The sequence below is a fragment of the Columba livia genome, chromosome Z (genome assembly GCF_036013475.1).
Source record: "Columba livia isolate bColLiv1 breed racing homer chromosome Z, bColLiv1.pat.W.v2, whole genome shotgun sequence".
NCBI lineage: Eukaryota > Metazoa > Chordata > Aves > Columbiformes > Columbidae > Columba > Columba livia.
The window spans coordinates 40,278,434-40,293,951 of NC_088642.1; the positions used below are offsets into that span (position 1 = coordinate 40,278,434).

A 15,518-nucleotide genomic window follows, 5' to 3' on the forward strand; every position below is an offset into this window, starting at 1 on the left:
ATTATACAGCCTGACACCACCTAGCTTTACTGAAACTAGTTAGCTAGTATTTCTGCACATATTGTAGATTTTGGAAGTCTTTTATGCAGCTTATAGCCTTTCTGCTGGTCTCTTGTAATTGTCAAAAATTGTGCTTGCTTCCTCTTTTATTTGCCCAATAATTATTTATGCTCCAAGCCCTGAACTACTGGGAAACTTTTTCCATGTACAGACAGCAACATCTGCATTTTCAGCAGTTTAAAAATAACCTTTCTCCATTCCTCTATTCTTCCAGGCAGGAGAAAAAAAAAAAAAAAAAAAAAAAGGCACCAGGAGAGCAGTTTTAGAAAATTCTAAAAGCTTGTTTGTCACTTATTTTGCAATATGGTCTAGTGGCTCTAGTCTGCAATTAACAATTTCCACTACAACAAGCATGCTCAACAAGAGAAATCACCACCCGAAAGATGTGAGTAGGAGTCAGAATACAATAGATGGACAGAGAGAAGATAAAGGAAACCACAAGGTCAGTAAGGTATGTACAGCTGTAAATACAAACTATAACACAGCAGGACAGGAGTAGTTTATACCTGACATCATATAATAGTTTTGTTTGGAAGAGACCCTCAACATCGAGTCCAACCTTTAACCTAACTCTAGCACTAAACCATGTCTCTAAGAACCTAATCTACACGTCTTCTAAACACCTCCAGGGGTGGTGACTCAACCACTTCCCTCGGCAGCCTGTTCCAACACCTGACAACCCTTTCTGTGAAGAAATTTTTCCTAATATCCAATCTGAACCTCCCCTGGCACAGCTTGAGACAATTTCCCCTTGTCCTATCACTTGCTACTTGGGAGAAAAGACCAACACCCACCTCACTACAACCTCCTTTCACGTAGTTATAGACAGTGATAAAATCTCCCCTCAGCCTCCTTTTCTCCAGGCTAAACAGCACCAGATCCCTCAACCACTCCTCATAAGACTTGTACTGCAGACCCCTCACCAGCTGGGATCATAGCTTAATGAAATTAAGGAAAAAAAACCACTGAAATAAAGAATGGATTTCATACCAACCCTTTTTTGGTATATTAAAAAAAAAAAGTCAGTACTGTGCCTGAATTTAAGATCTGCCTTGATACCCCATCTTACAGATTTGTACTTGATTCCAGATCTCCTTTGGCGTTAATGATCTGTTAAATGGAAGATTTGTGTTACCAAGCTGTATAATTTCTACCTTCATTATTTTAATCCTCTGGAAGATACCTACAGCTGACAAGGAAACTTTTCTTTTTAGGCTTTTTTTTTTCTTTTAATTTATTACAGGAACCATCTCATCTTTGATTTTAACAGATTAGTGCAACACATCATTAGTAGCAAAAATAAGACAAGATCAAAAGCTTCCAATTTTCTGAGACTTTGCTTATTTTAAAGGTAAAACCAGGAATTTCTCATAGATATAAGAGTTTTGATAAAGAACATTACAAACCAAACTTGCAAAACATGGGGCTCCTGAATGAGGATATGAGAGCTGCAAGTGCATATGAGCTAAATAAAGAATATTACCCCATGTAAGCACCTTCACAAGCAAATCATCAAGCAGATAAAAGTACTAACACATTTTTAATGTTTGAACTCAGCTGGATAGCCATCAACCCCTCTATTAGTGTAGCTGTACAATTACAGCACAGGATGACATTAAACACACGCACAAAACATTAATAATCACATGGCCCATTACCTGAAACAAAGCAACAAACCTAAGCATCTATTTCACAGAAGTTCAAGATCCCTGATTTAAGGTTATTTTAAAATGAAAAAAGCTGTATTTTTAAGTGCTCTCTTTCTCCCACACAGCAGAAGACTCCACAACAATAGGTGTTTATATCACCCTTAAAATTTTTAAGCTAGAAATACCATTTCATAGGGTATTTCAACAAACAGTGGTGTTTATTCCTTAAACAAAATTTCCATCTCTTTGGCATCTGACTACATTCTGTTTTTCAAACTAAAGACTTATATAGGAAGATTTCACTTTCAAGATCATTGTTCAAAACATTAAATTTACACAGGTGTAGTTAACTTTTAAAAACACATTCTGCTGCAAAGAATTCTAACAAACCTAAGAAAAAATAACCAAACCAGAAAGATGAAGACTATTGGGCTGCCTTCATTTACAATTGAGAAGTGACAGAACAACTCCTCGTTTTCCACAGAGCATGCACTAACTAGTGCTTTCTATTAATTCTGAACGATAACAAACAAGCAAACAAAAAAATCTTAATTCTACCAGGAAAAACTGATCTAATAATTTATGTTGCAAAACAATGTGATCTTATTTTAAACTTCTGCAGAGTTCATCAGTCAAAACCAAGCTGCATACTGCTTCAGTAGAAGATTGCACCTAAAAAATGAAGCCTGAAAACTATTTTTCATTTTTAAGCATAAGTTAACAAAATGTTTTAAATACAGCTAGGAATGCAGCTGCCAAAACTGCATTTCATACTGCGTTTGGATAAAAAAAATTCTAAAATAACAAAGTTAGCCACTGTATTCAGTTCACTCTGTTGAATGATCCAGGATCATCTCTTCAAGGCTAACACAGAAATACTTCCACTGCACTGCATTAAAAAAAAAAAAAAAAAAAAAGCCCTTCCAGATCTCAAGTGTGCAGTGCTTCAAATCAACTGAATTTCCAAAGCAATGCTGAAGTTGACACCTTCTGTTACTATACCTGACATAGAAATCATGAATTAAATTCAAAAACATTGACACACCAATGCAGACATTCTAGTGCATTTACTGGAATCTGAAATTAACCCTTGTTTGTGTGTCAAGACAATGTAAAAAATAAATTCCACTAACAAAAAAAATCTCTCCCCAAAATATTTCTTTTTAATAACCCAAATATTTCTCTTGAATAAGTTTTATAGAACAGAGGAAAGAAATTACTCCCATGCAGAAACTAGAAAATAATTTAACAGGATTCAAGTAGCAAAGGTTTGTTTTACAAGTGAATCTCACTCTCATCATCAGTGCACGTGCAGTTTGAAAACGTTTCAACTGGATTGTTTAAACAGCACATCATCCAGTTTAGCCAAGCTCACTTTCCTCTCCATTAATTAAAAAATAATACATACATTTTACTGTAGAATACAGGAACAAAAATAAAACCAAAAGACCTCCTAAACTTACTTATCGAAGTTCAGTTTCTAACATCAAGTCAAAATTAGAAACAACCAAGCTGGCATCATCAATCTTTCAGTGTTAAATTACTATAAATACTAGATCTAACTGTACCAAAAAAACATAACCAACCATCCAACCAAACAAAAACCCCAAAAAACCTCAAACTCAAACATAAAAAGCTTTCTCAATTTGTTAAAAGGTGTCCAAAGAAATATTCACCAGTCACAGTCAAATTTGCATCAGAATTTGCTTGCTTAGGAAAGATTTCTCCCCGTGAGTATTTGTAGCACATTGCATTGCCAAGTTTCTATTCAAATAAATTACTTTCTGATAACATTTAGCTGATAAAACCACCTACGATGTGGACAATGTGGATTTTTGCAGCAGAGAAAGAATCAGGAATTGATTCTAAATTCAAGATCATGTGTTATTTCTTGCAAACACAAGGTCCCCTCTAATGGTAAGGTGTTGGAGCTGGTATTGTAGCACTTCTGTGTCAGCAGGTTCCTTAATGCTCATTTTGTCTAAATTGAGGTAGTCCAGGGATTTTGAATGAGACCTTTTACTTTTTAAAAGGCAAAGTGGCAGGGGACCATGAAGTGCCTTGTAAGGTTCATATGGTAAAGCCTTAGTGCATTTATCCCCTGAGCTGGGCATCCGTCTCCTCCTCCTTCCATTTACTGCTGGGATCTCATATGGCTGATAGTACCTACTTCTAGTTTTGTACAAACGGGAAGAACGTTTGAGTCCTGAATCAAGCTGTTTGGAGAGCAAGTTTGGCCCAGATTCTCCTTTATTCTCTTCACTTCCTGTACACTTCCGGGCTAATTTTAGCAGCTCCTCTCCAGTTGTGAAGCCAACCAGGTAGTTAGAATCCATGTGAAGGATCTGATATCCCGCAACAGTTTGTCGCATTGGTGAGCAGGGGGTACTGGAACAGCGGGGCTTCTCTGCTTCCATCCTGCCCGCAGGAGTCACTGCTGCAACAGGCACAGGGAGGGTGGATAGGGTAGTTCTGGACTCTCCATTTATGTCAACTTCCATTTTAAACACAATGCTATCCTCCTAAAAACAAAACAGAGCTTAATTAGAAATAGATCCTTTATGCAAAGAGAACCTGAGAGAGGACAGCAGAAATGAGATTTTGTCTCACTTAGAAGTCACAACCAGTTCCTCTCTCTATTAAGTCTTGTCTTATCCTCTACAGAATGTTGCATAACAAAACCATCACTGGCATCCGCCTTTTGAAATTATCTTGGGTGTTTTTTTAGTAGAAGATACCATACATATATTTGTGATATTCTTAAACATTGAACACATTATTGAGTAGAACTGTACACAAAAAAAGCAGCATCCTTCCAGCCCAGTTTTTCATCCTTTTAGTCCATTTGATTTTTTACACTGCCTCACCTCTACATCCACTAGCACATCCACAGAAATTTCTCCCATATTCAGCCATGAATTTTTTCTATTGTTAATTATCCCAGTAAACAAAGGTTTTAAAAATGTGTTTAACAGCTACTACCTCAGTCAGGCACAACTACAGACCAGACCTCACCTAATGAGGGTACTGCAATGCTTCACTTTTCCAGATGTGAAGACAGCTTGCTTTAGATTCAAAGAATGGCATCCTGGCCGTTCCAGAGCTGTCTTCATAGGTCTTCAACAACCCTCCCCCCAAAAATACCCCATCATTCACAATCAATCAAACTCACACTATTTTTTCTAAAGTATTTCTAAGAAAGGAAACAGTATACTAGCAATTAATGAATATAGCATAAGATTCTTATAAGCATCTTAAGAATAACCAACATACTGAATTCTATGGTGTTTGTTTTTCTGTTTCTTCTGGAAACAGACTAATTTTCCCTGACCTTTTTTTTTCCTCACAACCTCTCCAAATATACAGTTTGACACCTTTACAGATACAATTGTCTGCCACAAGCCATTACTATCTCTAACATGGAAAGGCAGGGTCAATGTCACATCAAGTATACATTAGTGGATGCAAGAACAGAGAAGGCTTGATTATTTTCATTTGTTTTCAGCATTATCTACACCATTTTGATGACACAGCTACTTCACAAAATAAAAAGGTCGTATTTGTTTCCAGATCCATGCTTCCTTCATTGTCAGCTTCCCCTTTGCTCTAAACAGTAGCAAGTGAATCTCTAGACAATATATTTCACAAAATAAATCAGCATAGCTTTGTAAAGTTTAAAAGAGACTCAAAAAAGGAAAGTTGGTTGCAAGTGCAGAAACACAATTCTGAATTTCATTATAGGTGATGCAAATCACATTCAAAAGCTCAGCTTCACAAATGAGACTGACTTAAAACATACTATTATCAGTTTGCAAAGTTTTAAAACTGGTACCTTCTGCCATTCTGAGGCTTAGGAGGTCACAGGCTGAGTAGCAAAGATGCAACAAGCAAAGAAATATTTTATTCAAACTTCTGCAACTAGACACCCCCAGCATCCCCATCGAGATCAATCTCTATTCGTCTCAAAATAAGAGAGGAAGCTGTGTGCAAATCTCACTTGCAAAAGAAAATAAACTAGCCTCATGCAAAATTTAAACCTACCTTGTTTCTGTTCAGGGATTGGGAGGAGCAGTTTAAGTAATGTTTCCACTTCTGCTTCCCTGAGTAGTATCAAATCAACCTGCTCTTCCCATCCTATGCTAATAAACTAGGAGTAAGCAAAATCCCCATAGTTTTGCTGAAGAGGATTTTATCTGCCATGGACAAACTTCTATTATGGAGAGACTATTACTGATGTTCCTTTAGTATTAAATATCCTTTTTTCAGTTCTCATAATCATAGTCTACTTAGTGTTCTTCATTACCAGTTTTATGTAGCATCACTTTTACAGATACACAAATGCACTTAATCCAGCGAGCTTTTAAACATTTTGAATTTAACAATACAGGTAACACGACAAAACTTAAATAAAAAATTAAAACACTGAGGCAAACCAAACGCTAACATTTTTCACTCAAATAAACATTCACATGAAACTCAAGAATGTTGCCCATTATATTTAATTGACTTTGGAATATATTTATGGACTAAATTAAAACTTTCTAAATAGCAGAAGCAGTTCTGTTTCTTACTTATGTACCGTATCTCGCAGTGAGACAGTAAAGATGGTGAGGTTTCAGCCAATGAGTTGAAAGTATTAATGACAATTCCTTAAGTAGAAATTACAGTTCCTGTACCATCAGGAACAAGGCTACTGGAGGCATGGCACAGAAAAAAAATGCATTAAAACTTTTGGCTGCCCTGTGCTTTTGCCAAGAAACCTAAATATTTAACTGTTCCTGTTTTTTCCATTCCCAACTTTTACCCTGCAGCTCAGAAATCACTCCAGTAATCTTCTATAAAGACTAGACCTGTTCTGCAGAAAAGCTGAAATGCTAGAAAAAGTATAAATAAAACAATCATACAGCAAGGTTAGAAATGAATCATATTATGTAGCCACATGCAAACAGCAACAACAAAAAAACCCACAAAATCCAACATTATGTGTGCTAAAGAACAGGAGGGAGGAAGAGATGTGTCCATGCACTTTTTGAGTTTAAAAAGCCTCAAAGACTGGAAAGCAACTCAGGACCTTTGCAGAACACGGTTTTTTAAATTAATTTACTTCTGTTTGAAACATAGGTGTGTGCCCTGGTAACAAAAAGCAATCAACTTTGAAGAATAACTATAAGCAGAAGGAAAGGAGGCACGAGTTCACTTCCAAATAACTACTTCTCCCAGGCCAAAAACATTACAATGGAAAATGAGAGAAGAAAAGCCTTCAAGTCAGCAAGCTCCAACCTAGTACTTCAGCCTGAAACCGCAGAATTTCCATTTCTGTGCTTCAGGGCAATGAACAGCCCTAAAAACAAGAGGTCTGACAGACACTCCAGATGCCAAGTCTGCAGGTAGTACAATTTCTTAAGAATCACAAAGACCTGTCTCATTGATAAAATGCTCATAATTGCAATAAGCAGATGGCAGAATGGAAAGATGGCCAACTCTTTTACAGAGTCAAACATACTGCACAGAGGTATCAACAGAGTTTTGACACTTTCCCATCTCTGTGCTGTCATTACATAATATATACAATGCACATAAAAGATACATTGTCTGTCAAACATAAGGAGTAAGTAGAGTCATCTAACACACGTAAAGCACGTACAAAGTCAGAATCCATCTTTAATTATTTCAATTGTCTCTGTTTATGAAGGTGGAGAACAAGGTCTATATCTTTTCCCTTGCAGTTTGACAAGAAAAATTCACATACATGTGGTATGTGCTCTTGGAAATCCCATCTTGTTTCTCTGTCACTGAAATATGCTTATGGAATTACACACTTGTAGAGAAAAGTTTTCTGGAAACAAGTATTTCCAATCTGCAACTAAAAAAAATGAAATATTTAGTTGAAAGGGGAAAAAATGAGCTAAAATTCAGCTATGTAAGACTATCCACAAAGATGACATATTTATTTTTCTAGAGTTGGGGAAGCTAGGCCATAGACTTTGAGATGCATGCAGCCTGTAGGTTCTTCCAGGTTGATGATACTGCTGCACGTGCTGCCAGAGACAATGGTTGTTTTTAGCTATTCTTGTTATTTTCAGCTGAAGGGACCTAGGCTAATGTTGCTTCACCGTGCTCTTGACATGGGAATGGGGTAAAACAAAATGAATCACAGAGAAAAAGCTCACGAAAGGTATCAATAAACTGTATGTTTTCTTCACCAACTCTTGCTGTTCTTAGGAGAAATTCCAAACTAAACTAAAGAAAAAGCAAATGGAAGTAATATTAAATAGTTGTACCACATGAGACAACATTCAGATGAAGAACGAAGTTTAGCGCACATTTTTTCCTCAAAATTAAATGCAAGAAATGAAATTATGTATAAAGCATATGTTATGATCATGCAGGCCTTAAGAAAACAGATGAAATGATACTACTGAATTCATAAAGCCAGTGCATTAACTATAGGATGTGATAGAAAACAACAGTCCACAAAACAATCCGTGAAAGAGGTAACTACATAATAACATGTTTGTGTGTGAGGTTCTTGTCAATAGTATTAAGCCCTTCAGCAATCCAGTACAATGGACAATAAATACCACTGAGTTTGTACAGAACAAGGAATCATTAAATGTTTTGCAAAAGATAAAATTAATTTCTAGTAATATGTTCCAACTGCAAGAAGCAAGAACTATTTAACCAGTTTTTAAATTATTATTATTAATGCAGCCTTGAACAGAAAACAATGATGATCCAGGAAACTACCTTTTAAATACGAAGAGGGTTACCAATTAATTAGAGTAACTACAACAGGAAACTGCAGTAACTAGGCTCATCCCACAGACAATTTACACAGAAAAGAGACAGATGCAATTTCAAGAGTCAGTCCAGGCTAATAAATTGTGTATGAGCAGACTTATCAAGCAGGGAATGTAAAAGAAAATAATGGGAAAGAAAGCCATTTAACTTGTAATATCTCTTCGCCAAGTAATATTAGATGGAAGTATTTGACAGAGGGTAACTTTTCTTAAATATTTAGAGACCTTCAGATAATTAAAACAACCTCCTTGCTGGACGAAATAACAGGCGAAGACTTCCCCCCGATTCCATCAGTAAACTGATGCTTCTGGCCAGTATAAAGATGGCTGTGTACTATCATCACTCATCAGAAGATAAAATGGTGCAACACGTGTAAAAATCCTGATGCATACTGTAACACAAACAGCTTTTATTTTTTAGTTGGTTAGTAAGTTTAAAAAATGTTTATAACTGTATTTTATTTTACTGTATTTTTTATTTTCATCTTCTCACCAACCAAAGTTTAAGTTTCACTTTCAGAGTTATCCTCTTTGCAGTTTCAGGTTAGCTTACTTGGAAAAAACAAACCAAACCAAACAAACAAAGGCCCCAAACCTGATTTGCAAACAACAATTAAATGGCCTTTTTAAAATAATAAAGACAGATTGGGGGAAAAAAAAAAAAAAAAAGTATTGCAGATTTCACTGGATAAATGCTGATTTTTGTCTTTAAAAACCAACATGCTAAGGGTCTCTGTGGCTTTTATGTCAGATAAGAAATACCTGTTTGGTAGTTTCCTATGTTGCCATACCTGAAAATACAGCTCTGCAGGTCTTATTTTGAAAGTATCAAGCTAAACAAAAAACAACATTCTATTCAGCCTTTGACTAGGAACAGCTATTCAAAGAAAGCTACTGGTTAAATTAAGACATAATCAATGATATCAGGAAAAATATGTTTAATCAATGCAATTTAGTTTGTTTTGTTTTAATTAAAGCACTTTAAAGACTAGTTCTTTGTCTTAGCTTGATACAACCTGCAGCAGATATTCACGTGCTTGTTGGAAAGGTTTCTCATTCACTTACACCACTCACAATGCTAAAGGTCACCTCCTCAAGCTTACTAGAGTTATGTATACAACATCTTTAAGTTTTGTTCTCTGCCTTCTTCTCAAATGGTCCTTTCCATACTAAAATGCTACCTAGAAACAAATTTTTAAGTGTAATGCAAGTATGGAATAAAAATTAATAAAAGCACAACAGCACATGCAGGTACAGTAAATTTGTATTCAGCTTACAACTAGTGTGAACAGAAAACTCTGATGCAGAATATTCAGTTCATCTGACTTGATCATAATGTACTGCATTTGCACATGATTATGCAAGCCTGGTGGCCAAGTCGGCAGCATGAGGCTGGTCAAAGAATATGAGATTATAAAGAAAGCCACATTACTATGTCAGTATTGTTATGCAAGAACTTAATTTCAGCAATCACACTGCCATTGCCTTCTTTCTGTTTCAAAGTCACTGTGAGCACCACTGTCCTCCATTTTCATTACTTAAAAAAACCCTGTTCCTCAAGGGAAAAAAGAATAAAGCAACCATACCATGTAAGACAGGATATGGTTCAAAATACACCAACAGCATGAAGGCGGTGGGAGGAGAAGTTTTCAGTAAGAGAGACAATTAGGAAAAAAACTGCATCATTCTATTCCTTGTGGCAAAACAAAGCATCAGTTCCCCAGTCCTCGCTACATCCATCCTGGAAAATGGTCCAAGGACTCTTACTGTATTCAGGAAGAGACGTGTCAGAAGTCAGCCAGCTACTGGTACAGCAGCAAGACCTCTCCATCACTCTCACTACGATCTGTGTAACTGCAGCCTTCTGTCATCAGCTCGTTTCCACAGGCAGCTATGCCAGCATGTATGGAAGTATGTACAGTGACGTACTGCACCACTCTAGAGAGCACACTAACAAGCAAAGATATGGCCACAGAAAAAATCTACTGATGCGTATCAGTTGCTATTTTCTTTATGCCAGCTAAACCACCTACATAAAATAGCAGATAACTAACTTACATATGAAGAAATTAAGATCTAAGACTATTTTTCTGCATATCTGTAGAATACTCAAAACAGTGCCTCAAATGTTCAGACACAGTCCTCCAATATCTTACTATGGAGAAGCAGAACTGGCAAAACATGCCTGCCAATAAACCAAAGCAGCTTAGCAAGCTTCATACTCTGTAAAGTAACACTTTAATGCATGTTAGATTGCACAAATGTGGGAAATAAGTATCATGGACAGTACAATCAACATGTAAACAGAGCTTTGACCCTCTGCTTACCGTTCACTAAGCAAGATTTATTGCAGGAAAACAGAAAGTTACCCACACAAAGCTGGGCACTAGTGCACTTTGTTACTATCAACTGAACAGTAAGGCCATATTCAGGTTTAGCACTTTCCTAAGAGCATTAAGAATGGTATGGGGACTGCTGGTGGTGACAATGAAGAGAGCTATAAATAGTTATAGACTGAGGTGCTGACAGGTGAATTCTGGCTTTTCCACCGCTTATACTGTTAGTAGCAGTTGGCATGGAAAGCGCACTTGAGCCACGCCACCGCCGGCTTCGGGCCCTGCACGACAACTCCCCGGGTGTCCTCCCGCACGCGGGCCCTGCCACCGGCACCCTGATGCGCTGGAGACGCGCTGGGACCGCGATCAACACGCTGCTCACTGCCTGCGCACTGCGCTCGTCGGCTGCTGCTGGGGAGGCGAAGCAGCCGCGGGCTTGGACCGCAGGGCACACAGACCGGCAGAAGCCCCTCCAGCGGGGAGCGCCACCCGGCTGGCGGAAGAGGCGGGCGGGACATATGCGCCAGGACCTCCGCGCTGTTGGAGGTCAAGCCCGCCGTAGGAGCCCGCGGGCCCCGGGATCCGTCCGCCGCGAAGCTTCCAAGGCGGCACCGGCCCCACCGCGGCGCCCAGCACCGCTGCGAGAGGACAGAGGGGCCACCGCCCGCGGGAGGGCCGGGCCGCGCCTCCCGCCTCGGCCCGGGGTGCGGGTGGCAAGACTGCGGCTCCCAGCAGACCCCGCCGCGGCCCGCGCCCGGCGCCCACCGCAAGTGCCGTCTGCCACACACCGACCCCAGGCCTCACCGCCCGGCACCGCTTCCGCCGGGGCGCCAGGGCCCACACCCCCCCGAAGCCTCCCTGCACCCACTCGCCAAGCCGGCTCCGGCACCCGCTCCGTGAGGCGTGGGCAGGGCCCGAGACTGCGGAGGCCGAAGTACCGCCCGGCCAGCCGAATGGAGCGGTGCCATCCCCGCCTCCTACCTGCGATCCAGGGCGGCGGGGCCGTGCGCCGGGCACGGAAGGAACAGTGAAACGCCCAGCACGGCGCGCCCCGCTGCACTCGGCCCGGCCCGGCCCGCCTCGCAAGCTGGGTCTGAGGGCGGGGCAGCGGCGGGCAGGGCGCCAGCTAGTGGCGGCGGCCGGCTGTGAGCGCGGTTGGGTCGGTCTGCTGCGAGATGGCGGGGCCGGGCGGCAGCCGGCAGCTCCTCGCAGCGCGGAGGGCCCGCCTGGCGCCTTGAGCCCCTCTCGCCTCGTACCCTTCCGCTCCGGGCTCCCGTCTCTCTGTGAAACCGGCCGTCTCGGGCTGGTGCCTGCGAGGAGGGGGCTGAGGCCTCGGTGGCGGCCCGAGGCTGGGCTGCGGCACCCTGGAGCGGGCAGGGGTCTGCTGGCTACACGCAGCTCTCTGTGGTTGGGGCCAGTGTGCTGTACTGGAGGACGTAGTAGACACCAGGTCAGCTGGACCATAACGATGTCTTGATTCATAAAAATCTTGGCGTACGCTTTGTGCTTTAAGGATTTGTATTGTGTAGAAATACTTGCTCTGCATCCATGGGTGAAGTGTAACTTCCCATAGGAAGAGAACAGGAAGACAAATGGGAAACTTGACGTTCTAATAACCAATAAATCCTGCAAGGGGGATTTCAAAGACTGGTAAGAGAGGACCGTCCTACCCCAGAAATAATTAAAACCAGGATGATTGCCAAGAAGCATGAAGTCAGCAGAAATCGGCAGTAACTAGGGGAAAGGTAAAGATGGTAGGGGGAGATCGCACTCCCCAACTGAAAAAATGCCCCCTGCTCAGAAAAGCCCACTACTCACTGAACGTGCATAGAAGAATAAAAGCAGGCTGTATCTTTAAATCAAAATGAGTAAAGTTTAGACGAATGAACTTCGAGTATGCAGAAATATGTATAAGATGTTGGCAATGGCTGAAAGTTGAAAGGTATTGTAAATATGTTATGCAGCTTGCTTCAGGTGTCCTGGCTTTGTGAACAATCACCTACCACCTATTTCTGTGCAGAACTGTAAATAAAGCAAATATCTGGACCCTCTGTGTGAATTGTTGTTTGCACGACAGGTAAATATCCCACCTTTAGGGACAACAGTTGGAGTTGAAGTGTCTTTCAGGACCCCCTCTGCGGAGACACCTCTGGAATGCTAAGCAGTGAGCCTTGTTGGTACAAGCCTTACCTTACCCTCATTCCACCTATTCTGGTAGTTTCTGGCTTAATCAGCTTTAGTCCCATGTATCTTTTCACTTTGTACACAACTATATGAAGGGATCAAGTAACCATCTCTTGGTGTCTTCACTGAAGTACTTCTGATCTCCATCTGTTACCTCTGTGATATTTCCACATCTACAAAGTTTGGACACTGACTAGATACAAAACTTTAGTAATGGTTTTGCCAACATCCAGTTAGATCATTTCCTTATTTTATTTTGCTATGCAAATACTGAGCAAAGAGGCTACTAATGCACCGAACCTTGCAAACAATTGCCTAACTTCCCTCCTGTAAAGTAAAAAGAAAAGAGAAGGGGAAGAGAAGGTGTTAACATCATAGTCCCTGTTTTTTTTTTCCTGTCTCAGTAATAGTTTGTCAGGAGCTGAATCACACTGCTGCTATTTCTAATCCCTCTAGGGTGGAGTTGAGCCAGCTTTTGTTCCTAAAACTGTGTCTTTAAAGACACCTAAATACATATTTAAAGTTTTCTACTGTCCCTGGGAATGCATAGATGTCCTCTGTACGACAGCCATGCTGGTTCCAGCAGTCAAGAAGGCTGCAAGTCATCTGGTCTTGAATTGCAAAGAAGGGTGTTAGCACTAGGTATGCACCAGACTAGCTGGAATTTGCATTTCTTGAAAATTCTCAGCTAGAACTAACAACAGAGACACAAACATGGGCTTTATAAGGAATTTTAACTGCAGTCTTTAGGTATGCAAGCCCTTAAGAGTCATTGGTTTTGCAAGTTCATAAAGGTGTTTTTAAGAACTACCTTAGTAGATTTAGTACAGAACACAGAGAATGTATCTGATTCACACTTTTTAGTGCTGCCTCAACACAGAGAAACACACAGACCATTACAGACCATGCTGTCTGCATCATCACCCTGACCAGAACATGAAGTACTGTACATCTTATGATGGCTATGCTCATCAGTAGGTTCCTGCATCAATGAGTCAATTATTATGACAATATAAGTCAATAAAAAAACCCATAATATTAAAGGTAAAACACACAGAAAAAGGGCTCAATTTCTTTTCTTCATTTTAAGTTCTTCCGTATTTATTATCCTTAGAGAACTTTTATCAAAATATGTTTTTTTCCTTGCTTTTGTACATTTCAGGTTTGTACATGGGAAAACGATATGGTGAGTTAAGCATTAATGAAGTTATTAAATCACCAAGACTGAAATCTGAGCAACTGAAAGAATATTCACTCAGTCTGTTTAATTTGTTGGTCTTGTGCATATGGATTTAATTCCAAAGCCTGATGAGACAAACATTATTTATTAAATATTCAGTCTTTTCCCTTGATAAGGATTGTGGCCATTATTCTGAAAGTCTGGATTTTGCTGGAAATCCATAATCACATTAAGGATAACATACAAAATTTGGGGGGAGAGTGGGGGAGAGAAAAATAATTCTGAGCAGGGTATGGCTGAAGTAGTATTATAACTTTTAACAGGAAAAAAAAATTAAAACTGGAATATTTTTATATTAAAAGATAAAAAGTATTATCCATCACCATTCAATTTAGCAAATTTTGCCATCCAAAACCAAAAGCTTAATATTTTAAAAAAATATCTTAAAAGGCTATTTGGCTAAGTTAAAAGAAACCATAGTGAAAATTTACATAATAGGTAAACAAAATGTCTTTCCTACAGTGTGTAATAAAATCTCACTTTTATTTTTTATATAGTAAGTAAAAAATAATTCTAGTACATGTGAAAAACATCCCTTGATTTTCTTGTTGGGCCAAATTCACCTTTTTGCCTAATTAAGCTGATTTCAGTAGGAATTGCAGCTACTTAAGAAGGGCTGAATTTGTGTCCAGATGAAGGTGGTAAGCACAGAAAGAATGTAAGAAAGGTGGTGCTGTTAGAGCTTTGTGTGTTTTGCAGATGTTACGTTACTACCAGCTAGGCCATCTCAAAGCAATAAATAGAATCAATCAACACAAAAATATGCAGTCTGTTCTACACTGTAAGAATTAGAAGTTACTGAGAAAGGGAAGTTTTGGACCAGTCTTAGACAAAATGATGGATTTAGTCTTCACATGTACAGGAGAAGGCAACAAAAAGTACTTGCCAACATTGGTCTAGGTCTGTTAAGTGAACCTAAGTTAATAAACATAAAAATGTAAATCTATTAAATAAGCAAGAGTAGTGATTAAGACATGTTCATGATCAGACCAGGTTGCTCAGAGAAGTGGTGCAGTCTCCATCCTGCAAGGTTTTCAAGCCCAAACTAGATGAAGTCCTAGGTCACCTAGTCTGGTCTCACAGATGATGCAGAACTGGGCAACAGGTTTGGCCTAGTGACCTCCTGAGACCCTTTCCTGCCTGAATTATTCTGTACTTCTATGATCCTTGGTTAACTTATTGTTTGTGGATTGAATGCATAGCGTATGTTGAGGTCAAAATGTATGGGATTTAAGAATAGAAATAGGAA

At 39.7% G+C, this 15,518-nt stretch overlaps 1 protein-coding gene across 4 annotated transcripts; it reads right to left on the reverse strand.

Annotated features, from left to right (window-relative positions):
• Window positions 1-1,262: 1,262 nt before the first annotated feature.
• MACIR (macrophage immunometabolism regulator) lies at window positions 1,263-11,975 on the reverse strand. Of its 4 annotated transcripts, none has more exons than XM_065045433.1 (2): window positions 11,827-11,975; window positions 1,263-4,231 (listed from the first exon to the last, which is right to left on the reverse strand). In XM_065045433.1, the coding sequence occupies exon 2, from the start codon at window positions 4,208-4,210 to the stop codon at window positions 3,587-3,589; it is 624 nt and encodes a 207-aa protein (XP_064901505.1). In that variant the 5' UTR covers window positions 4,211-4,231; window positions 11,827-11,975; the 3' UTR covers window positions 1,263-3,586. The 4 variants fall into 4 exon arrangements, with proteins under 4 accessions (XP_064901505.1, XP_064901504.1, XP_005502905.1 ...); XM_065045432.1 differs by lacking the exon at window positions 11,827-11,975 and adding an exon at window positions 11,714-11,813; XM_005502848.3 differs by lacking the exon at window positions 11,827-11,975 and adding an exon at window positions 7,459-11,420.
• Between the last annotated feature and the right edge of the window lie 3,543 nt (window positions 11,976-15,518).